Genomic DNA, 25,604 nt, shown 5'->3' on the forward strand with positions numbered 1-25,604 from the left:
CTATCTACTGAACCTTTAGAGTACCGAGGTAAAGTTTTAAACACAACTAGGGGTCTGGGCCCTCTAAGGGGTCACACTGTAAACCTGTGGAGACATAGTTCTCTGTGTAGATGAGTAAAACTACAATATTTCCATTCCTCAATGACTGTGGCAGCCTCCCTAACATGTACATTATTTCACCAATGGAGGTCAGTAGAGATCTGATCTGAGCTCTGCAGATGCTGTGGCTTTATTGTGGAGGAGTGATGCCGATTCCTTCCCCCTGTCTTCTCTCTCTGTCAGAGGAAATGCTGCCTACTGCTGCTGTGATGGAGAGCAGCTGCAGGAGGCGTCACAGTCCCTGCTTTAATGGGGAGCAACGCTCAGCAGGGTGGATCCACACACACTTGTTCGTGCACGTACCCTGCTTGTATTCAAGGACCAGTCTTATATTTTTCTTTCGATGTTTCTTTTAAGCATAAAATTAAAGAATGATTCACATTCAGGACAATGCAGGAGCTGGCTCAGCACTAAAACAAAGTGAAACAAAGTGTGCTTTACATCACATATGCTGTCAAGAAACAACCTGCATGGGCACATCCCCGTGTGCTGAACTCTCCATCAGAGTCCCGCTGCTGGAAGAGGCTGACTGTGTGCCATTTTCTCGGCCAGTCCCCAGACAGCTTCAGTCGAGTCCTGATAAATAGAGATTTTAATTCCTCCGGACAGGGCCTGTGACTGTCAGGATAGCCTGAGGCGGGCAGGGGAGACTCTCCTCACAGGCTGTGTCCGACAGACAGCTCTCACCAGTGGCATCACAATGAGGCGCTGAAGTTCAGCTGTAGGACAAGACGCTCATGCACTTGTTTCCAGACCCAAGTTTTTCCCCTTCCTCCATGTTCCCACACTCACTGTAGCCTCCAGGCCAGAGTTATGATGTTTACTTGAAAATAAAATCCACACTTTTTGATAAGAGTTTACCAGAGCGAGAGACACACGCGCGGGCAGAGAAGTTGCGGCGTTGCATTAGTCATGCAGTAAAAAGGAGCAGGGGTGTGTGGAGGAAGAGGAGCGGACCTCTTGAGATGAGTAAGCACAGCCCTACACTCAATTTACTGCTTGATTTATGAGTTCATTTCCTGCGCGAAGTTCTCAGCGGGGGTGAGGTGGTATATCTTTCCCACTATAGGTAGCAGTGGCTCCACTTCCCAATCCCCCATGAGACCCACTCTCACCACTCTGGGCCTTAGTGGGACTATAAATAATGGCCGCTGTAACAAGTACACATTGAACACAGAGAGGAGAGGATGCCGAAACATCTTTATTCATGAAGGAGGTTCTTATCTTCCCCTGCAAAGGACGAGATGGATTCAGACCACTCTGCATACTGAAATGCAGTGTACAGTTATACTTTCTGTGGTTCTGCTCCCAGATAAGCGTCTGGAGATATTTCGATGATCAAAAGGTGAAAAGAAACCTTTGATACAGTTGTTTTTTCTGTCTGTGTGTGTGCACGCAATTTATAAATCAGGGAGGGATGCATTCAAATATAGTGACTTTTATCTTTTAAAACGGTTAAATGAGATGCAGCTTAAGACCTTGTCCACATGTGCACGGGTATATTTAAAAACATAGATTTTTTCTGTGCATTTTGGCCTTTCATCTGAACGCAAGCAGTGTTTTTGGTGATTAAAAACAGACCTCTTGTAAAATGCAGTCCAGGGTGAAGATGTTCAGAGTCTTCATCATTGATGTGTAGACAGGGAAAACAGAGTTCCTAGCTTGTCATCTCCTTTGTGAAGTGTCACAAACAGATCTGTGGAAAGAGTGCTGGAATCTAAAGCCAATTTGACAGAGTAGGCACACTGTGGCTCAACTTTGGGGTCGGTCACGTGATTGCCATTGTTCCCATAGACTCTCATTGTGAAAGAAACGTCTGCAAATTAGCAATTACAATTACAATTTTTTTTGAGCATCAAAACCCCTGCGAAATGACTCATATCACTATCTGCATTTGAACCATTTGGTCCGATAACATCTTGAAAGTCTAAGGATCCACACAGTGAAATCATTTTATTCCCATTTAAATTCATGGAGGGCTAAAGTGGAAGTTAGCCGCTCGGCTGGCTAAGTTGGTCCTGCGCCTGTTCCATGGGCCCAAAGATGCAGAAGATCTTGGTCAGTTTATACATGAAGATGTCAAATTTTTTTTGGCTTCATGCACCACTGAGCAGGGCCCTGCCTCCAACGTTATATTTACTTTTCTTTATACATCCATGGTCACAAATGAAGAGACATTGCGTGCTATGGCAGACCAAAATAATCTAACCTTGCTAACAGGACTATTTACATGTCTACACATACATCTACAGTTACTCTTCCACTATGTTGAGGAACAGAGGCGTCAGAAAGCACTACAGAGGTCACTGCTCTCGGTTACCTTCTGGTAATGGCTTTTCATCGGTCAGCATCTCTTTCTTCTTGTTCTTCTTTGTGTGATTGGCCAACGTGAAGGAAATGAAGGAGGGTTTTAAAAAATACCAGTGTACGTGTGGACGAAGCCTAAGAGGAGGGATGCAGAGTGAAATGCTGCTAGGACGACTCGCACAAGACCAATGACTTACTCAAATGTGCTTGTATGTAGTGTAAGGAGAAAAACTATGGAAGATTTAAAATGCCTAAATTCAAACTAATCAAACAAAATTACAAAGTGAAATACAACTTTTTATTTATGCATTTTTTGTGTCTTGACTAAATAAAAAAAATGCCAAAAGGACAATTCATATTTTTTGTCTTTAATAACTTAATAAACTGCAAATTAAATTCCCATGCTAAGCTCTTTGGCTCTCAGGATAAGCTAATGCTAATCGATGTCCACAAGGCAGAGGGCAACTATTAGCAATTTTATCTGTTAGCTAGAATGGCTCAAAAGACTGAAAGTGAAAGGGATCACATTTGTAGTGCATGGCGTTACTACTCTTAACTGTCTTCTATGTTTTCTTTTTATTTGAATGTTGCCTGGAAAAAAATCGTATCAGAATTCATTTCATTATTCATGTTAAAAAGCTTAATATTTGTGCGTTAATCATTTTGTTTGATTTGTTTTAACTGAAGCATTTTAAATCTTCCATAGAGAAAAGTCTGACAGGCTGCTGTTAGTTAACGCCTGCAGAGGTGGGTGCAAGGCAGTGCCAGCCCGCTCCCTTTTACACGACTAGAATCCAGACAAATGGAAGTGTCATCTCAGCGAGAGCGCTCGCCACTGCCTGACCAACTTGAAGCCGAGCAGCAATCTAGCCTACAACTGCCCACCGGTTTTCATCTCAGACACTTTGTTGTCTATTTTCAACGAGGCAGCCGCAGGGGTCACAAGTGGTGAATCAGCCTTGTGGGAAGGAGAGATGAAAGACCGCTGCTGTGGGGAGGGGAGAAAGAGAGAAGCATCCCACCGTTTCCTTTCATTGTCCCCTATGAATGTTGCTCAGGTCAGAAGAAGTACCAGCACCAAAGAATTATATATAGCAGACAAATGACGAAGTTTGCACTGATTTTTTTTCTTGTCCTCCCACTGAGCCACGAGGTCCGGGCTCTACAGGGCAAATCAGCCACAGCAGCAGCAGCAACACATCCTTTGGAGGAAACACAGGTAATGGAGATCGAATATGTGGAGAGAGTACTGTATGATGAATAGGCTCATGGGTATAAAACTTAAGTCTGTCTTGTAAGACAGTACCAAACCCTGCACATTTACTCCAGGAGCATCCCATGAATTGATGTTTGTAAATGTTAAGGCATCAAACTTTTCAGTGTGGCAGCCATTTTGAACACTTAGGCTGTGTTAAGCTTGAAATGAACTGGCTCCTTCGAAGTGGAACAACTGCACATAAAGGCAGGAAGAAAGCTGGCATGGTACAGAGGTGGCGAGAGGCGATAACCGAACTACGCGTACTTTGGAGTCTCTCCTCAAATGTGTCATTTATACACATGCAAAGTAATTGTTAGCTAGTAGAAAATAAGTAGAAGTAGTTGTGTGACAAAAGAAAAAATTATCAAGCATATCCTCCCCCCCAATACAATGAAGGCGTAGCGAACTTTGCTGACAGTGACATTCAGAAAAGTCTTTATCAACATCTATTTTCAGATTAGTGTAGGCCTACTGGTTACTCACCACACTTTGAATAGTTTTCACTGGAACTTACAGGAAAAAAAATACTCTCCATAACTACGGTTCCATTTCATTCACCTCCACTGTGGGAGACAGAAACCTCAGTGACAGATGGATCTCAAATCTTGTGTAAATAAAATCCAAACTATCTGCGCTACGAGGTACTACCAGAGGTTAATTGTGAAAATATGTTTTCTAATTTGTAATTAGGGCACAATGACTCAAGTAAGTGGCCTCGTTTCTGTGCCGACTGACAGCTTGACTTATGTCACTTTGAAGGAACAGTTTGACATTTTACACTTATTTGCATTCTTGCCAAGAGTTGGATGAGAAGATTGATATCTCTTTTATCTGTCTGTTCAGTGTGAAGCTAGAATAGAACAAGGAGACGGTTAGCTGTGCATAAAGACTTGAAGCAGGGAGAAACAGCTAGCCTGGCTCTGTCCACCAGCACCTATAAAGCTCAATAATTAACACACTATATCTTCAAGATGTGTTTTTGTTGGAAGCAGGGGAAAACAGCTCCCATCTCCCCCATCTAGCTGCTCCAGCTCTTATAATTAACTGATCATTAGCTATTTGGCCGTTTTCTTCTTTATAGAAAGAAAAATGTTGCTAAGCTGATGACATTGTGCTGTACCACTCTCACACTGTATGCTAAATATGAAGCTACAGCCAGCAGGTTAGCTTAGCTGACAATAAAAACAGGAAGCAAAAGAAAACCAGAAATTGTCACTGTTACTGTTTTTGTTGGTATTCAACAAACAAGATAAAATATGTTGTCAGTTTTAGAAGTGATAAGCTGATTATTTTTGTTGGACAGGGCCAGGCTAACTGTTTCCACTTGCTTCCCGTCTTTTGCTAAACTAAGCTAATCATCTCCTGGCCCTAGCTACATAGACTACTTAAGAGCTGTCCACACCAAACAGTATAACAATACCTATATTGTTTAAAACTAACTAACTTACTCAAGTGGATGGCGGAGTCCACACCACAAAGGTAACAACGGCAACAGTGGCAAACAAGATCGTTGGGTTCACTTGCAATTTGATGATCGATAGAAACATTGACAGCCATTCAAAATCCATACAAAGGGCTTCACAGCCGAAGCATGTGCTCGTGCCAGCATTTAGGCTACAGAACATCACTGTTCATCAAAATCTCTTTTCTGATTGAGGTTTGGCCAGGCCCCAAGCAACGCTGCTCAGGCTTGCTTCCAATTTTCCCCAGTGGCCACTCATGGAATTGCAGCAAAAAAACAAAAAAAAAAAAAACAAAAACGTGGCCCAAAAATCATTTTCCCCATCAGCCACCATTACAAAAGAGGTGACTGTGAAACTGTAGATGGACACCACAAACAAACAAGGTCAATTATGACTCTTTCTATAAATGTTTGATCTATAGAGGTTTTATATTTGTAAAACCTAAAAATAAAAAATAAAAAATTACTAAAAATTCATCACAATGTAAAGCGAGCCGAGTTGGAAATTGTGACTGGAGCCAGTGGCAGAAACACTGGAATACACACAAGGAAGAGACTAAAACCGGCTTTTAACAGGGCCTTACATTTTTTCTAAGGGGACTAGATTTTTAAGTTGTAATATGCTCTGCAGATTATTCCAAGTCCATTCCAAGCCCAACTCTGCGCAAACCCTTAAAACCTGTTAGGAGAACTACCTGGTGAAACAAAGCTAAAGACTTTTTGAAGTCTGCATCAGAAGACGAGTATACCAAATAATAAAGCATACAGATTTGGCTGTAATGCTCACATTGCTTTAGTTATGGTTACAGGTGAAGTTCTGGTGTGGACGACCCTTCAACGGACAGACAGGAACGTGGTATATCTCTTACCAAGAAAGCAGATATACCTGAAATGTTTAACTATTCCTATAACAGCACTTTAACATTACATTTTTGTGACAAAATCTAGAGGAGTGGCTTTGTCTCCATGCTTGGTATTTAAGCCACCGCTTGTTTTAATTGCTGAATTTCGATGTGCTCTTCCCCACCTTGTATTCAAATGTGCCTATATGTGAATGATGATAAAGACAGCACTGTGCTATTAACAGAAACAGACAAGGAGGAATTTAATTCCTGTCTCACACTTAATCAGGCGCAGCTTCATGCAGCTAAAATAGCACCTTGTTATGACATTAGCATTTAAAAGAAGGCATTATTTCTACACCATTGCTCTCCTGATTTCTTACCTGAAGGATCTAATTATACTTTCCTCTAAGTATTAAGTTACGGGATAATTAGTGCTCTGCTTGTACTGCTTTTAGATATACATGAACTGCAGGGAGGAGTGTTTTAATGTGAGTTATATTGACTATAATGTTAATGCCACCGTTGCGAGCAGCCGTGATTTGTGCTGTATGATTGTGGTCTGGCACTTAAATTTAGTTAGGACCACAAGTGGAAGTCTTTGCCGTCCTTTGGGTAGCCCTATTAGAGACTAAATGTTACTTTTGACAGTTTGAACAAATGAGGGAGAAAGCCGGAAAGAGGAGAGAAGATAACTGTCGCTCTCTTTGAGCTATGGCAGCCATCCAGTATGAGCCTTCTTTGTATTCAGAGAGCACCTCGTTTTTGTGTCAGTGCGGGACAAGAGAAGCACTTAACGTGACATTTAGAGATGCTCAGAGATTCTCTCTGGAGGCCAGAGGGAGGGAGAAAAGAACCAATGATGTTATCGCAGACATGTGTTTTAAATGCCAGGAGGGGTGCTTTGCCAGAGAGCTTTGGCCACAAAGATAAGAGAATAACCTGGGCCTCTGGTCTTGCACCTCTTGCACCGGTTCTGGGGCTCACGTTAAGCTTTGTCTGAAATGGTTTCATCTCTTTTCTATCAGATATGATCTTTTAAGGCTTACAGAACAATCTTCTTAGATTGTACATTAGGGCCGCTGTTATCCTTAGAAGAAATCCACACATGCACGGTGCATTTTAAATAGTCAGCCACAGGATGGGACACACAGCTTTATGAGTGGGCGACAGACGCTTTCTGGGATTCTGAATCTGAACCAGATGGTCGTAATACACATCTTAACTGTGGATCACAGCCATTTTAAAGACTCTCAGTCCCCTGAATAATGTCCAAAATCTCTTTGCCATTAAACTAAATATCTCTTATTGATGTGGGTTTATCCTGAAGGGACCTCCACAACAAGGCAGCATGAATATTTAACAGGTAAAGAAAGGTCAGTCTTCTGGTATGGATGCTGAGAACCAATCAATCATCATTTCTCTGTGAAATGTGTTCAATTAAAGCAAAACCTGTTTACGTTACCACGAGATGCAGAGATTTGTCCTCGCAGAGATTCTTTTTTTTTATCAAATAAATCCATGTAATGGATGTCTAAATGTTTTGCAATTCAAATGTGCACCCTTCATCCATCTTGCAAATGTATCTTTCTTCACGCGGTCTATGTAAGCATTTGTACTTGTGCACAAAATGCCGTAGCGTTTGATGCAAGGTCTAGCGACTCTGCTATACCCTCCTATAAATCAGGCAGGGAGTTAGATGTATGAAGATCGAGCTGCATAGTGATGAAGCTGCTGCATGGGAGCAGAGTTTAGGGAACAAGGTTAGCTATTCATCATGAGACATCCTACCGACAGATCTGGAGAACTTCCACAGACTCATTTTTCCATTTGTCTCCGATATGGTGACTCGCTCCTGTAGGCTCCGGCTCTTTTATGCTTCATCACAGTCGCAGACACCTCACTGAACAGTTTTCTTGGAAACGGCACCTAATGTAGGAGGAGAGCACAGCAGAGGCATCACAATATTAATACTGTCACTGGTGACAGCTGGATATTGTGGGCAGCTGAATTGGTTTTACTGGTACAAACTGGCGAAGAGAGGCGTCTGATTCCGTTTGATCTGTGGTAACACCGCTTCTCGTCTTGGAAACATTATTCTTTTATTGCTCTCATCATATTTTACCATTTTCCATCATCTTGAACCACTGCAATTTGCCAAATGTTCCCTCACAGACCCCTTTTCTCACTCTGCCACGTGCTTATATTATATGTGTGTTTACTCAAGGAGGAATAATCCATTTGTACATTTCTCGCCATCTGAGGGCCTCTTGAATATTTAAGGCTTTGATGTTTGGTTGTCTAATGCAGTTACCTAAGCAGCTTGCCATAACCAGCCTCCCAGAGATTCTCCCTGCACGCTTCTCCCCTATTTTATGCAATGTGTGTGGATTGCGAAAATAAAATATCCTTTTGAAGCCGCTCCTTGCTGCCTCTCGGGAAGGTGTTTTCTATAGATAATGACTTCTTTCAATTCACACCTCACCCGAAGAGTGCTGCACAAATCTTTTTTTTTTTCTTTTTTTTTTTAATTCTTACTTGCTAAAGGCTTGAGTACCTGCAAATGTTGTGACATGAATTTAATCATGGCCCATTGTTGGTGCGAGCACACATGGCAGATTTGGCCAGACATTAATTATTCCATCTCTATGGCTAATACAACAAAGAGGCCCAGCTGCCAGGTAGCTGGCATGGAGGCAATTTGGAAAAATGGAAGCATAAACAAGGGCTGAAGACCGGGACAGTTTCCAGTGTATGTGTGCCTGGAATGTGTGATGACCGAATTCATGCGGCATGCAGTCTTAAGTAATGTTGCTGTAAATTGGCAATAAAATAGTGAACTGTTGACTGCCAGAGTTATTGGGCACGTGGCCCAGACAGTCCCTGACTCAGCTCAAAGGCATGGTTAACCTGGCACAGACACACACCAGCTGGATGGACTATTAAGCGCTATAATCAGTAGGAACCTCACAACAATGACATGCTCATGTCTGCATGCACTGCATAATTTTCAAATACAGAGATCAAATCTTAGACAAACTGGTATTTAATGTTTTGTTGTAGCACAATAAATGTACAGAATATTAAGAGTTTCACCTGTTGAAAGAAACAGCTTTAAGGAATATTTCCCCTGCAAAATGACCATTTGTATATCAATTACTCACCGCGTGTTACCTTGAATTTGTAAAGAAAATTTTGCTTTTCTCGCATGCCTCCACAGTGAATGGAGAATTATAAAAAGGCAAACATTCTTGAGGAATTGAAGTCATTGGGGTCAAGGTTTTACAACAGCAAAACACATCAGTTTACAAACTAACACAACTTGTTCAGTATAATCCAAGTCTCATTCATCCAGTCGTACACTCAGTGCTTCTAAAACCTTATTATTTAAAACACTTGTGCCTACACAAGCGTGCCCTGAGTGACTGAACACGCGTGTGTACAAGCTCAGCTTGAGCAGAGCTCAAATGCACGTGTGCTTAGGCATGCGTCTCGGCCGTGCATAAGACTTTTTTCACTGACATGTTTTAAAATGTTACGTTAATGGCAAATCTGTGAATATAACCCTGATGATGTCATAGTGATGTCATCAAGGTTATTTCAGTTTAACCTTGGAGAGTACATTTGTTTTTACTAAAAGCCTGTGTAACAAACTGAAGGTGTGGAGTTCGATGTAAGTCTAACAAAAGACACTACTGAGTTGCATCATGGGAAATGTATGATCCACTCTTTTTGACTCATACTGGGGACTACAAGTTAGGACATCTTGCCCTCTGCTGCTTTGATTTTGACCATACTTTTTTAAAAGTGTGTCTCTTGAGTCCTCTAATGTAATAAAAGTACAATGCTTAAATGCCAGAGCCCTGCTTTAAGAAATGAGATTCTAATTGTTGTGTGGTATATGTGTGTGTGTGTGTGTGTTTGTGTGTGGACCCCAGGATCCCCAGTTCCCCATAGAATCCCCATTAACATTTTGATGAAGCCAATGGGGATTCTAATGAATTACAATAAACCATCTATTCTTTGCAATTGTTAGTTACGAATGCACCTCTGACAACTTTATGAAGTTATTATCAGGTGCTTTTCATGAAATCAACACATTCAATTAATAAATGTACATCCTATTACAGCAGTGGCACCCCTGGAAATTTTCTCATAGGGGTGGCCATATGGGGCCACTGAAAATCTTGGGGTGGCATCAAAACCAAAAGCCATAACTGAAATTCAGGAATTCGATTATGCTGTGTAAGTGTACAGGCGAGTTGAAAACGACGTCAATATAAAGGTTAAGGAATCACACACTGATATACTTTGGCTTCTTTTATCCTGGTAATGTTACTAATTATCTGATGTGTATACACTAATACTGGTACAGTGAACATTTTGAGTTCCTCAACAATCCTGATTAAAGTGTTATGTATCTATACATATCAGGTGATTCATTGTCCTTCAAATAGGCTGGTTGTACTTTTCATTAAAAACACAAATATACAGCTTTAATTTGAAGGAGTACATCGATTGTAAGAAATATCACGTTCACTGGGAACAAACCTTCTCAAGTTTAGGGGGTACCCACAGAACCCATTTTCATTCAGATATCTTGACGTGAGACTTGAAGGGACCCCTTTGAAAATGACCATGCCAGTTGTTCCCTCACCAAAATTTAGCCTAACTTTGGAGCATAATGTAGCCCCCTTCCCAACAGGCTATGTCAACATGGTTGGTACCAATGGATGCCTTAGGTTGCCACCTTCACAGTAACTTAAAAATGAGCATGCTGCAGCCTATTAAAAGCAATAATACAAACCTTTCAATTCTTTTCGCCACAGTGGGCAGTGGGGGAGTCTTGGCTCCCTCTTGGGGCCACCATTGTTCTCCAGACTTCCACACTAATAAAAGTACACCTTTTACAGATTTAACCATAAAAAGACGTACAATATTCTTCTCACCGTGAGTACAACAAATACAGATGGTGAATTTCAGAGTAAGAAACAGATGCTTTAAAATTACTGTGTAAACAAAGATGCACACTTTTTTTCTCAAAGAAGGCATCATGCCTTTTAAGATGATAAATTGTTTTGACACTATTAACTTCAAAGAGAAAAACACTATTTACAGACATCCTCTGAACACATTGACCTAATTAAACTTTTTGATACAGTATTAGATGGCTGCTTTAGTAGATATACGAGTTGCTGGAGAGGTACTGTACATGTACAACAAAGGCAGGAAGATAAAAACTAAAAAAGCCTTGGTGACTGTCAAATATTCCATGATTATTTTCTCTTTGCCTTGATCACAACTGGAGTTCATACGCATCAATAATCACATTTTACTGTGGGGTTTCACTTTGAACACTATATATGCATCAGCATGAGAAATATGTTTGAAATGTTTTCTCAAGAATGAAGGAATGTTAATTGAAAGAAATTTACTGGCGAGGTTTAGACAGGTCTTGCCCTTAACGTCTTGTTATTCCTTTATAAATGTGATTATTTCCCTGTTTGTTCCTTTATTTGCGGCTTTAAATCTATTGCAGTACATTTATTCTGTCCTTGGGACTGTCAGCATTAAAGCCTCCTCCTGAATCTGCCTGTGGAACATTTATTCAGTGAATGTGAGCAATGAATCTCTTTCAATTAATCTCTCATTAAGAAAGTGGAGCATAAAGATGTTTTGTGTATCTTATTTTAAAATGTGTCAGGGCCAGCAACTCAGACACTTTATTTTGTGTTTGAAGATAGTGGCTGCAGTGGAAGTCTTTTTTGCTTAGGAAGGTTGCTAGCTGAGTGAGATGAGCTGGAAGTTTCTAGGTGGCAGCCATGATAAGAGCTGTTTGGATTATCTAAATGCAAAGGAAAGGTGCTTTAATGCCTCATTCCTTCATGTTGATAACTATGAGTGGATAGGAAAGTGAATATGAGAAACCATTCACAATGTGACAAATGCCTTTAGCAGTCCATCTTCGGAACACTGTAGTTCGACCACAGCAGACCAACAAACAACAATGCTGTTGCATACTACATACTGCATACATGTCTTCATGAATTGTTCTTCACATCTTTCCTTGACCTCATGACGTTTTCCATCAAGTTCATGAAAAAGTGTTCAGATTAGACTCCCTAACTATTGACGTTGAAAATGACTAACTGAGCACTGCACCCCCCCCCCCTTTTTTTTCTTTTTCTCTCTTTTACTTCATTTTATTTACTTTATTTTATTCGATTTATTTCTTCTTCTTCTTTTTCTTCTTCTTCATTTATTTTTTACTTGTTTTCTTACTTATTTTGTATTTATTTATTTAGTCTTCTCCCCTCCTCCTTTTGAGTACTTATGTGTTTACCTTACTTAAGTTGTTAACCTGCTTATTTACTCTGTGTTTGTTGTCATTGTTTGCGTGTCCTCTGTGTGCATGGGTGTGAGTGTGTGTCCTCTTAAGGGTTGTTTTTCTGTTCTGGGTGGGTGAATTTAGGGTGTTCTGGTGGGTGGAAATTAAGCTGGAACCTTTCTTCAGTACTTTGTTACTGCTGATGTACCTCATCTATGCATCTGAATGTATTACGGGACCACTCCAGTGTTAAAATCAATAAAGAAATTTTTGGAGAAAAAGTGTTCAGAAAAAGACATAGGCTGCGATTGAATAGCAAATAAAACTACATCCTAACTGTACAGAAACGCCAAATAGAGCCCCCAAACTTCATTTTAGGCATCACAAGCCCCAAACCACCAGCACAATCATCTGGCCCCCATACATGTAAAGCCTCACTGAGCCACCTTTCCCTTTCAATGCATCCATTATTATGCCTCTACATATATTCATTCATTGATTTTTATTTTGTCATGCCCTTTTTGACCCATCCAACATGGGATTACAAGACAAAATTAATATCTCAAATGAAATGCTCGCACAAGAAACTTCCGAACATTTTCTCTTCTCCCAGGCTTTCTTCAGCTAACTGGCCATTTTGTATGTTTCAAATGTGAACAGACATTTCAGTCTTTGTACATCTTCTGAAGCATCCGGCAGTTCAAATAAAATGGACTGTTGAAAGCAAAATGGAACTCATTTTCTACATATTTTAGACAGCTCACTGGATGGATCCACTTTCCTTCTTTCAGTTTAACAGACAGTCCAGTTTCAACAATCAAGGTAAAATACCAGTTCTCAGCTGAACACATGGGCCCTCATTTATCAATATAATGTACAAACCAGCACAGGTCTGTGCGTAGAATCCTACAATAGGGGTCGCATGTGTTTCATGAAATGTTCCAATCTCGCAGATCACAGCGTAGGAATAATTGGGTGTCGATAAATATGGTGAGTGAAAACAATCATCATCTAAATATCCTCAGTATGTTCTCGGTTTAGAGGTCTCACCCTGAGAGTTTGTGACATGGAGAGGCGTAACACGGCAAAGAAGAGAAACCTCTCTGGGCTGTGAATGAAAATGCTGACGTCCCAGGTCCAAATTAACCAATTGGTTTTAATTGGCAGCCTGAAAATGCAGTATGGACAGAAATCATTGCTGTGGTCAACAGCAGTGGACAATCGAACCCCAGCTGAGGTTGGAATATATGATTTATACATCCATATATATGTATGTAGCCTTCCAACCTATAGCCTAAATACATCAATACTATTAGCCTATATATCATAAAATATGGATTTTGTTATAATATTTATGTAAAAGTTTATAAGTGACCCAGACTGAGGAGTGCATTGCCGTCCTATCAGGTCTGCTTCCATTTCAGGCATAATGGACGGCGGAGGAGACACAGATACACCACCTGTGTCCGAGCCGGACACCAGTAAAAATGTTATCGTCTAGGCTACTGGTATTTGAATAATAATAATTACATTGTTGCAGGGTTTGTATATTAATTTAAAAAATGTTTTGATGATAAATGATTTAAACATGCTTTGGCTTGTCTGTTTTTTTTTGTTTGTTTGTTTGTTTTTTAAAGTTTCAGATGAATTAGAGCCGAGCAGCAGTGATGTCCAGCCTTCAGTCAGCCTGGAGCGATTTCACAGAGTCAGGCAACTGCAAGCTGTGACAGAGAGTGTGCAGTGATGTTTTGTAGGCCTTTACAAAAACATAATATTGTCTCATGGGCTATACATATTTAAGTGATTAATATGTGTCTGCAAATACTTATACGTCAGTCAGAATATGGTCTGATAAAAACATCCAGCTCAGCCAGATTTACTTTACTGCACTGCAAGTCCATGCTAAGTAAAACTTCTGTTTTTTATCATTGTAAAAGTATGCTGTTTTAGTTTCGTCCTTAAATTGTCAGCCTACTGTCCTTTGTCCTTGGCAAACACAGATTCTCTAAACAAACTAATATTGAACTTTTCATCATTTAAAAAAAAGCCTCACTAAACTGATTGCAAAACAATGGGCATATATCTTTAGACTAAGAGCCCACATAAATATTTGTCATGTCAACCTACTTTCATTCATATCAAGTGACCGATTTCATAAACTATACATATCATCTAATGTGCCTCACATGATTCGCATCCCATGTCTCCCACTTTTGCAAACTTTGGTGCATATTCTAGACACCCAGAAAATATCTTATGGCACTGTTTCACACAAAGTCACTAGTAGAAATATTTCCCCTGATCAACTACAGGACACACACAAGCTTCAAACAGTTCATTCAAATGGATCTGTAGTGGTTGTTAATGTAAAATCAACAATGTGTATATAAAGCATTTAAGGAAGTCTGCATAATCCCAAATCTCAGCATATGTCCGGCCTCTTTTCTCACCACATTGCAAAGCTTTTACTGTGGGGTTTTAGAACATTATTACAGCGTTGAAGTTTGCCTCCGGTTCAGTCGTTAAGGGTAAAGTTAAAGGAAACTGTAAGTTCAATATTAAGTGAAAAATTCAGTTTTAGCAGCACTGATGGCAGTGAAAAGGTGTTACACATCATGGGTCAATACCACGAAAACCACTTGTCACACCAATTTAGACAAGGTGCCGTCGTCGTCTGTTGCATCACAGTTTTCCTGAACACTACAAGCCCCTTGACTACAACTTGTAATAATATTTGTTATCAGGTGGACTATTATCTAAAGAAGCTACATGTAGTGTTATCAGTGCAGGTTTGATAGGACTGGTGCAATGGGAGTCAAACCCTCAGTCTGAGGTTTGACTCTCACTGCACCATAATGTGAAGTAAAGGTATAAAATTGGCTTCTGTACAGCAGGAGGACAAAAACACTACAATTTACCACATGAAAAGAAGCAACCTCAAATGTGAAATTAAAAAAAAGACATACATGTGGTATGTTTGGTACTGAAATTGCACAGCGGTGTCTAAATGAATCAGTGCAGCCAGAAAAAGGTGACCTTAATATTGGGGTACATGCTACAATAAAGCTTGACGAGTGAAATTACAGTAATTTTCCCTCTGACATTCAGTCAGCGGCTTGAGTCTGCTGGAAGTGACATGCAGGCCCTGTTTCAAGGAGACGATAAACATCCATCAGTGCTGATGGTAAAGACAGGAAGGCTGATTAGGCCGCGGCTGGACACATCACCATCAGCAGTGTCCCCAAAGCTTCAATTACCTGCTAGAAAATGCAGATTGTATCACAGGCTTCCTTTCCGATGTCCTCGCACTGTAGTGGAGAGTGGACCAATCTAGGTTATTCTCTGTCAAGCTGCCAAGGTGCACAGCGTGGGCCAACAGCTTCCTTTTCATGCGGGACCAAGTGGAGAGAGTGTCCCTTTTGATTAAGCGTTTTGGACGGGGCTGTGGTGGGAGCCCGGCACAGGTTGGCGTGGCGCCGTCGCTGCACTGCAGGTCTGCAGGACTGCTGGTGGATCCCTGTGGTGGAGAGTTCACACATCTTCAGTCACTCACACCACATGCAGCCGAGGCAAACTGCCAGAGTTACCAGTTCAGTGAAACCAAAGATGCTCTATGGCATCTGATATCATTTACAGCCTAAACATTCAATCCTATAAATAAAAAGAGTACATGTCTACCAATAGCACAGAGCAAATGAGTATTTACTCTTAAGATGTTATGTTTAATGTGCTTAATTATCAGATGAAGGTCAATTAAATGTACACACTTTCTCAGTGAAGCACTTACCAAATATGAGGAAGCTGGATTAACTTTTTTAAATCAGAGAGAACTTAAAAGTGAGTTATAGTTGGCATGGGGTTTCACTAGTTTTAAAAATATATAAGGCAGCAAAAGTAGCTAACTAAGGTGACACAGGCTATTTAATAAGTGTAACTACAAGGTAAGCAGTGGGGGTAAAAAGAACATTTTCCTGTTCTTACCACTTTGGCTACATTTAAAGTCCAGTGTGTAAGATTCAAGGCAGACTAAGTGGCATCTTGTGGTGATGATTGCAGATTGCAACCTGCTGACACTTCTGGTTAGAATTCCCTCAATGCTCACTGCTTAGGAGGCTTTTTGCCATGAGCAAAATTATCCATAGAGGTCTTTTCCTCTCCAAACCACATACCACTGTGAGCATGTTAGCTTGCAGATGTTTAGCCTTACAGTGGTGCTAGCATGGCTGTAGACTGCTGTTTACAGCTGGTATTAACATGCGTCTTGGGTGATCTGATCACAAGTGGACAGCTCCAGAGTCTCCACATGCCTCTTGAGTGGCCACCTGTGATGTGACAACACCTCCCCATTCTGTATGCAAATTACCATATACATCATTTCTTTACCATCATAGAGACAATGCTGTGGACAGCTGGTGAGAGTCTATCCGCACACACACAGGGACAGAGCTAACTGTTAGTATCACACATCTAATGTTACCTAATGGTTATCAACAGGTTTAGCGACAAGGTCATGCTGTTTCTGTGTTAGAGTGAATTTTTTGGCACTGATTAAAAGCTGCTGCTGTGTTAGCTTGTGCTAATTGGGCACGTGCTAAACTAACCGTTCACTGGGAGGAGAGCGGCTCTGGAGATGGTTCTTCAGCGTCTTAACCTGTGTAATGGCAGCAACAGAAAGTTTGCCTATCTGGCAGGGAGTCGATAAGCAAGAATGTCAGCTGAGTATGGTGATCCTTTAATGTGGCCCAGGACACATGAGCTTGCTTATGTTCCATCGCAGTTGTTACGACTCCTCCCCCTGACACTTCCCTGGCTACATTTCTTATGATGTCACTGGCTCTAGGTCGTGGCCGGTATCATTAACAGTGAAAACACATTTCACATTAAAGGATCTGACTTGCAGACAGGTCCAGATATTTGACATGCTGGGTATCTCTCGGGTGTTTGATGCATCAGTGCATCTCTCAGATTGTGTATTTGAAAATGCACACAAAGCAATCCTCGCTGACAGGAACAAGCACAAATAGTCTGCAATCTCCTAAAACTGTGCAAGTGAAACTGCATTAGGATATGTTTCTTTATAAAATCTGCAGCTACTGCATCAAATTCGGACTCATCTGCATTTTGATTAGTGGCTAAACTTCTATCCACAGGACTTTCTTCTTGTCTGATGTCTAAAACCCTTCACAATTTTGAAAACATTGTTTAGCAACATTTACTTTTAGTTTGCTGCTTCCATCGGTTTCATCTTCTGACACGGCACCATGATTCGGCATCCTGACTTTTCCCCAGTATTTCCAGCACCTGTAAAAGATAATGAGACAAGTGGGACTGAATTCTACCAACAATGCGGAGATATTGGCAGCCAAAATATGACTATCTAATGTGCTAAATTATTTGCTAAAGGTCAGCAAAGGTACACAGCTTCTCAGTGAAGCACTTGCTAAAACATTTGCAATTTCCTTACTAAATGTCTTCTTCAGGCACAGTATGGCCACTTCTTCATTCTCAATCAAATTGGACTTAAGTGTCATTCAGGTGTAATGAATGGCCAAAAAACAACCCAAAAACTTTGGAAATACCCAGACAGTTTGCTGCTTCTATCTGGTAATGCTGACATGGCACAATTATATGGCATCCTGACTTCTTTCCCCCAGTATTTCCAGCGCCTAATGAAAGAACTGGGACCAATAAGCAGACTCCATGCTTATAATCAGCAACAGGTTGCCAGTCAGCACAACAAACAAACCCAGAGGCAGGCAGCGAACCATCCAAGACAGAAGGTAGTTAGAACACATACAGAAAATTAGACAGGAAACTGCAGCAACACCTGACAAACAACAGCAGGTAATATGCCCATTAAATACACGGGCACTAATGAGGTGATGAGCAGCAGCTGAGCAGTCAGGTGACGATCAGGTGATCAAGTGACAGCAGCTCGAAGGCAGGTGAGGCATGACAGAAGTCTGGCACCAAAATGCAGAGGAGCAAGAAGTTGAGGGGGCAGGGGAGGACGAAGGAGCAGCTGTCGCCATGACAGCTTACACAGCACATCTGCATGCTCCGAGCTTCATTTTTAGATGTGCACACCCTCCACCTGTAGATCTCATAATGATGATGTGAGCAGATTAGACTGCAGGTTTTGTCACATTTAAGAGTTTTACGCCTTGTAATATTAAAAACTGAGGGATGAAGACGCTGTGACGCTCCCTGTGTATTTCTGCATTGCTTTTAGTGCGTATGCTTGTAAAAATGAATCATTTTTATCATCTTCTGCACTTTGTGTGCGTCTTATCCTCTTCCTACTCTATAACCTGGAGAATGAGCAGCAAGAGGCAGATATTTCTTGAGGCTGTTAAGTTTTAGATAATTTTTCATTTTCTGCGACCACAGCTGTGATACCCCACAGTTCTTTTTTCCCCCCTTTAAATGTTCTCAATTTTTCTTGTGCAGCACTTTTACATTCCATTTGCTTTCCTAATGTCTCAGGCTGCTCATTTGCGAGAAACACCCAGAAACTCTCAGCTCGCCAGAGGTCCCACTGCAAGAGTCCAAAAGTGAACTTTCTCAACATCATTTTAAAATCAATTCTAATTCCAATAACTACAAAATACATACACATCTGCAGCTGCATCAGACCGGGGCCTCGCTGGAAATGAAAAAGACAAAAACAGATAAACAGAAATCCCACACCAATCCAATCATAATTTCCAGGAAGCTTCAGTTCCATTATAGGGAGCTCTGTACATTGCTGCAGCCGGCTGAATCAGCACTTTCAGGGGTTATTTCTCATAAGGCTTGTGTAGTGAGCGTCAGGGACCTCGTAAATATCCCAGCTGCACAGCCAGAACAACACAAGTCTCGCTTCACTGCACAAAACATTAATGCAGATTCTTTCCCATCAGGGATTCTGCTCAGATTTTAATCAGTGTAGCATTTGTAGAGAAGGTTTCTCTTGCAAAATGAGGACTGTATCATAGCGTATCTGGAGGAGGCCTTACAGGTAAAGAGCATGCTGACATGGGATGTTATCATCACTGAGGCAAAATACCTAATGTCCAGCAGTACACTTCTGCATGACCTTTAGAGAATGAGATATTTCTTGTCCTGACACTTTCCATAACAGATTCCTTTCATGCCCCCGCTCCAGCCTCCACCCTCCACCCTCCCTCAGGATGAGGAATGGTGACTCCTCTTTGACACAAAGAGAGGTGAGCCACAGACTAAACTCCCATACAGATTAAGTCAATGTCTGAGCAAGAGGGCAAAGTGCAGAAAGAGGATTGAATAGAATACATACCAAAGTGCATCCTGGTTAAATCCCTTGATGGAGGGCATTTAAGGCAAAATAACAAAAGCTTTTGATCAGTGCGGGCTTAAAGGAAATCCATTACTGAGGGCTAAAATGCCTTTAGTTCTAGCCTGTAGTGTCCATATAGTAACTCTGTGAATTCAACTGTACTGCATCACGTGTTCCAGTCTGTTGTGTCCAGGGGTATAGGAAAACCTATGTGGGATGATGACAAAATGGTGGGCACACACATACACACACGGACACACACGCGCGCACGCGCACACACACACACACACACACACACACACACACACACACACACCTCTCTCACACACGATGCCAATTATTGACTTGACATGTTGGAATCTGTCCATGGTGCTGAAATGAGTCGTTGAGCTCCACTGAGGATTTAACTCTTTCCTGTGGGCTGCATGGTGACTTAAATCACACAAGTCATATTTTCACACTGTGGAGACCTGCATACAATAATCTTACCAACATATATTAAGATTTTGAGACGACATCTTCAGTATTGATACACAGATTGAACTAGACACCATATGGAATAAACACATACCAATGATACTTCAAAGTCACTGTAACACCACAGGCGCACATTAGTGCCTAATAGGGATTAAATATGTTTTACTTATGTTGTAGCCTATCATTAAAATCTCTGCTGTTTACATTATTTCCACTTTAAGTCCCTATATGTTTCCTGTATTATTGGAAGAAGTGATTTTCCGCCAGCAGTTGTTCTAGGCCACTCAAATTGCCACTGTGTGTGTGATTAGAGATGCGGTTGCGTCACCGACTCGGCAGCCGGGACAGATGACTGGCGCAGATGTAGAGTCAAGCCGGCCAGAAGGAACCCGGAAATCTTGTATTCTGGTCTTCAAAATAAAAGCAGAAAGGGATTTTTTTTTTTTTTTTTTTGGACTAATTAGATCCTCGGCCTTTGGGTGGTGCACAAGCCTATGCCAAATATAATCCATGGGTGATTTACTCTGAATGACTGGATGCTTTAAATGAGAATTAGAAAAAACAATAGCATTTAACACTTCCTGATTTAAAAAAATCTTATAATGTTTGTGTCTGTAACGTTTATATATGGCTCCTAACCTGCAGAACTATTATAAACAATATTAAGACTCAGCAGAGAGGGATTTTGACTTGACAGTAGGTCCTGAAGCTGGAGGCCCCATTCTTCAGACTTAAACTTTTAGTTGGCTCTGTCTCTTTTAATGCAGGACTGAGAGGCGACAGGCCAAATGGAAGCTGTCCAAACTCTACAATAATGCTGTCAGTAGTAAATTACCACAAGAGTTTCGACCAAACTGGGCACTCTGTGAAGCAAAAATAGGCTATAAGCAGAAGGCAGGCACTTTAGATAAGTCAATATGACTTATAATGATTCTAATTTCTTATATTTCTAATTTATTTCTTTGGGAAAAAAATCCAATTTACATACTTTTTTTCCCTTTACTTTTAATGGTTTTAACATAATACACATTTTTTCTATTTGAACTGAATTTATCATTTTATCCTACTCAAAACAATTCGATGTTGAATATGTTGGAGATTTTATTGTGAAAGCCTTGACAGGAAGTGACTGTGTGCGTTTAGTCCAGCCTGTCGCTGGTGCTCCTGGCTCAGATACCGATCAGCAGTTGGCTTTGGCAGGACAGCCGAGCCCGAACGCTCCTCACGCGGGCGATGTGCCGCTTCGCGCTGACGTCTCCAAAGGTGTCATTGCACGCGAGTTATGCCACCAGTTTGACACATTTAATTAAAAATATGTCTGAATGTTTTGGGAATAAGTGAGTGTTTAGTGTGACAGCTTTAAGTTTGAGAAGTGGACCTGCTCTCGTGCAGGACGAGACCCGTCAAAGCTGCGCTGCAGGAAATGTTCCTCTGTACTGGTGGGACTCAAACTCCAGCTTTTAAATAACCGACCGGAGCAGCTCGTACTTAAAGTGAAGCGGCAGGATGAGACGAGGGGAAGAGGAACACGACTCGGACATCACGTTAACGTTTGTGCCGCCGGCGTGATTTACAGTTTTCCACCATGGAGGAGAAGTTCAATAGACTCATCTTCATTCCCATTGCGGCGGTGCTCTTCTTAATGATCGGCTACCAGTATGTGTGCCCGGCGGACAGCAACACCTGCTACTTCAGAAGTGACGACAAAGGGCTTTTCCAGAGATATACATCAGGGATGGAGTTAGTTTACACGGAGCAGGAGGCGGACGAGGACCTTCCCTCCAAAATCACATCCAAATTTAACTTCACGGAGCGGGACCTGGACAGGCACGTCGACTTCAACATCCGAGGAGATGATGTGATGGTGTTCCTCCATATTCAGAAGACCGGCGGGACGACGTTTGGGCGGCACCTGGTCAAAAACATCCAGCTGGAGCAGCCCTGTGACTGCATGCCCGGCCAGAGGAAATGCACCTGTCACCGGCCCGGGAGAGCCGAGTCGTGGCTCTTCTCACGGTTCTCCACAGGCTGGAGTTGCGGGCTGCACGCGGACTGGACCGAGCTCACGAGCTGTGTGCCTGTGGTGATGAACAAGAGGGACAAGAAGAATGCCCAGAAGAACAAAAGGTGAGGTGCGACCTGCGGGACAGGTGGAGTCTATAAGTGGGCTGCCACGCGCTCATTTATTATCTGACCAATTCATTTACTCATCAGCTCTTTTTTTTACTCGCTCACTCATTCATTCATATTTTCATTTGCAGAGTCACTCTTTTAATTCCTCTTGGTTACATTTACTCGATTTTAAGTCTGTTCGTTTACTTTACTCATTTAGTCACGCACTTATTCACCTATTCACTCACTCATCACCTACAAATTGATTTTCAACACCTTATTTACTGGTTTGCCTACAGACTCATCTTTTCAATGTCAGGCAAATCAGCCCCTCACTTATTCGTTCACTTACTCACTCACTCACCCTCACTTATTCACTCATTCATTCCCTCACTTAATCAGTCACTCCTTTACTTATTTACTCACTCACTCACTAACTTACTCACTTATTCACTCACTGTCATTCACTCACTCATCCACTTACCCTCTCACTTATTCACTGACTTCCTCAGTTATTCACTCACTCACTTATTCACTCACAACCTCACGTAATCACTCACTCACTCACTCACTCACTCACTCATATATACATTCACTCACTCACTCCCTCATTTATACACTCACTTGTTCACTGGCTCCCTCAAATATTCATTCACTCACTCACTTCCTCACTTATTCTCCCACTTACATATATTCACTCACCTATTCACTGGTTCCCTCACTTATTCATTCACAAACTCTCTCTCTTATTCACCCACTCATTCACTCACTCCCTCACTTACAGCCACTCCCTCACTTATTTACTCACAAGTATTCATGCACTCTGTATTCACTCACTTATTCACTCACTCTGTCATGTATTCACTCAATCATTCACTTATGCCCTTTTTCACTCATTCATTCAGTCACTACCTCATGTAATCACTTACACTTCTTCACTCACTCTGTCATGTATTCACTCACTTATTCACCTACTCATTCGTTTATTCACTTACTCCCTTATTCACTCACTCACTCACTTCCTCACTTATTCTGTCACATACACATTCACTCACCTATTTATTGTCTTCCTCACTTACTCATTCATGAACTCTCTCTCTTATTCACCCACTCATTCACTCACTCCCTCATTTATTTACTCACACATATTCATGCACTCTGTCTTGTATTCACTCACTCTGTCATGTATTCACTCACTCCCTTTTTCACTCATTCATTCAGTCACTACCTCACGTACTCACACTTCTTCACTCACTCTGTCATGTATTCACTCACTTATTCACTTACACACTCACTTACACATTCGCTTATTCACTTACTCCCTTATTCACTCACTCACTCACTCACTTATTCACTCACTCACTTCCTCACTTATTCTGTCACATACACATATTCACTCACCTATTCATTGGCTCCCTCACTTATTCATATTCTGTCTCTTATTCACCCACTCATTCACTCACTCTCTCTTATTCAGTCACTCCCTCACTTACTTACTCACTCTGTCATGTATTCACTCACTTATTTGCTCACTAACTCATTTCGCTTATTCACTTACTCCCTTTTTCACTCATTCACTCAGTCACTCCCTCACTTATTTACTCACACTACTTCACTCACTCAGTCATGTATTCACTCACTTATTCACTTACTCACTCACTCACTCACTCACTTACTTTTTCCACTTAATCACTCAGTCCTACTTATTAATTCATTAATTTGCTCACTCACATTTTCACTCACTCCCTCACTGATTCACTGGTATACTCACAGACTCATGTTCCTGATATGTAGTCATTCATTCATTCATTCATGAGACAGATTCCTGAGTGTAACTGTAGTGATTAGTTAATGAATTGATCAGTCAACAGACAGGATAAAATGGCCGACAGTTTTCATTATGACTTGTAACTAGTTTATGGAGCAAACAATGAGAGGAGTTTTGTAGTAGAGCTGGAGAGTGTCCTTCTCTTGACTACAGGCACTAAGTCAAGGGTAACTGGGTTTTTTAAGACTGTAGGTCGTGGGACAGATTTCTCCTTGGCTCTCAGTTTCCTCCAGGGCTGCTCATGTCAGCCATGCGTGTTCTTATTGGCGTGTAATGTAGGGTATGGAGCTGTTAAAGCTGCAGTGTTAACATGCACACCACATGACATGTCAGCACCAGCAGCCGTCTCCTCCGGCACATTCAGAAGCAGCCAGCAGACAGGCCGCTTCCTCCTGCGAAGGTCTGTTTCAATTTCCTGTAATTACAGAAGCAATACAGCTCAGCTTAAGGGAGTAAATCACTTAAGAAGGGCAGGGTCCTGTGAGGTGTGCCGCCTGCGTGTTGAAGCCAATTTGCCTTGCATTTGGTCCAGAGAGCAAATCTCCATATGTTACAGAGAGCGTTAAAGGGGGACGGGGAGCGCCTTCAAGAGTCCTTCCAATCCATTAACAGTCCTCTGTGGCAGCCATCAGACTTAATTTAACGCTTTTAAATAGTTTCGAAGAGGCGCCTCCGAGCCATATCAGCACTACGAGTGAGTCAACAACACTCCAGTCAACACTTGTCAGCTCAATATAATAGTTAGGGAAAAATCAGCATTCATTAACATTGGCACTTAGCTGTGTAAAGGCTGATTGAGTGGCTTCATTTTTTAAAGACGGCACCAAATCTGGGCTGTGCAGCAATTTCCCTGCAATAACGTGTTGATTTTTTGATTAAGGGAAATGTTTATTAGAGGGTCAAGTTTCCACTCGGAGCTAATGAGTGGTGGATTAACTCTTGTGGGTGTCGACTTAGAGACAGCTCTCTTTGTGCTTCATCACTGCAGCAGACAATATCCGATACACTATCATACTGCAGTGTGATCTTGGAGAGTACTCGCTGATAATGTGATACTTCATTGATCGCTGTGGTGAAATACTCCTTCTGCCTGATCCTTCCACAGGGAGGTCAGAGGTCATCGCAGATTCTGATCAGCTTTGGGAATTCAGCTTCTTGCTCAAGGACAAATTTGTGTCTGCTGTGTTTAACAGCACTGATTATGATGTTGCAACATGCATGTTTTTGATGTGAAATTTTTGTCTTGATCCATTAATTCTTTAATTTTGTAATAGTAATTTTGAAAGGTACAATCACGGAATGGGGGATAGAGTTCTCTTGCATTTAAGCCGTCTTAATTGGCATCTGTAGAAAAGGCACAGCTGGCAGGATGGTACCGTGGAAGGGTGTGACGTTCTGGCAGCATGTTATGTGTGCAATCCACTGCTGGGGGATTAAAAAAAAGGAGCTAGCAGCAGTTACCAGCTAACTCGAAGAAGAACAGCAGAGGGGCATGGGAAGCTTACCCAGGGCTCTGAATATGCTACGTCCGGCACTGTCTTGTGTGCACAGTTGTCACACAGGACCAGATGCAGCATATATGTATATATATATT

At 41.5% G+C, this 25,604-nt stretch overlaps 2 protein-coding genes across 2 annotated transcripts in view; one reads left to right on the plus strand and one right to left on the minus strand.

Annotated features, from left to right (window-relative positions):
• The window catches only part of dzip1 (DAZ interacting zinc finger protein 1), a 30,220-nt gene extending 12,630 nt beyond the window's left edge, over positions 1-17,590 (minus strand). The window contains exons 1-3 of the mRNA XM_078165664.1: positions 17,513-17,590; positions 15,554-15,813; positions 7,760-7,897 (exon numbers count right to left, since the gene is read on the minus strand). The gene's annotated coding sequence lies outside the window, so the exon portion shown is untranslated. The remainder of the gene's footprint in view (positions 1-7,759; positions 7,898-15,553; positions 15,814-17,512) is intronic.
• A 3,669-nt stretch (positions 17,591-21,259) lies between these two features.
• LOC117250042 (heparan-sulfate 6-O-sulfotransferase 3-B-like) overlaps positions 21,260-25,604 on the plus strand; it is a 32,233-nt gene continuing 27,888 nt past the window's right edge. The window contains exon 1 of the mRNA XM_033616005.2: positions 21,260-22,197. Coding sequence (XP_033471896.1) covers positions 21,656-22,197 — 542 coding nt within the window. The 5' untranslated portion in view covers positions 21,260-21,655. The remainder of the gene's footprint in view (positions 22,198-25,604) is intronic.

This window comes from Epinephelus lanceolatus, chromosome 24 (assembly GCF_041903045.1).
Source record: "Epinephelus lanceolatus isolate andai-2023 chromosome 24, ASM4190304v1, whole genome shotgun sequence".
Classification (NCBI taxonomy): domain Eukaryota; kingdom Metazoa; phylum Chordata; class Actinopteri; order Perciformes; family Serranidae; genus Epinephelus; species Epinephelus lanceolatus.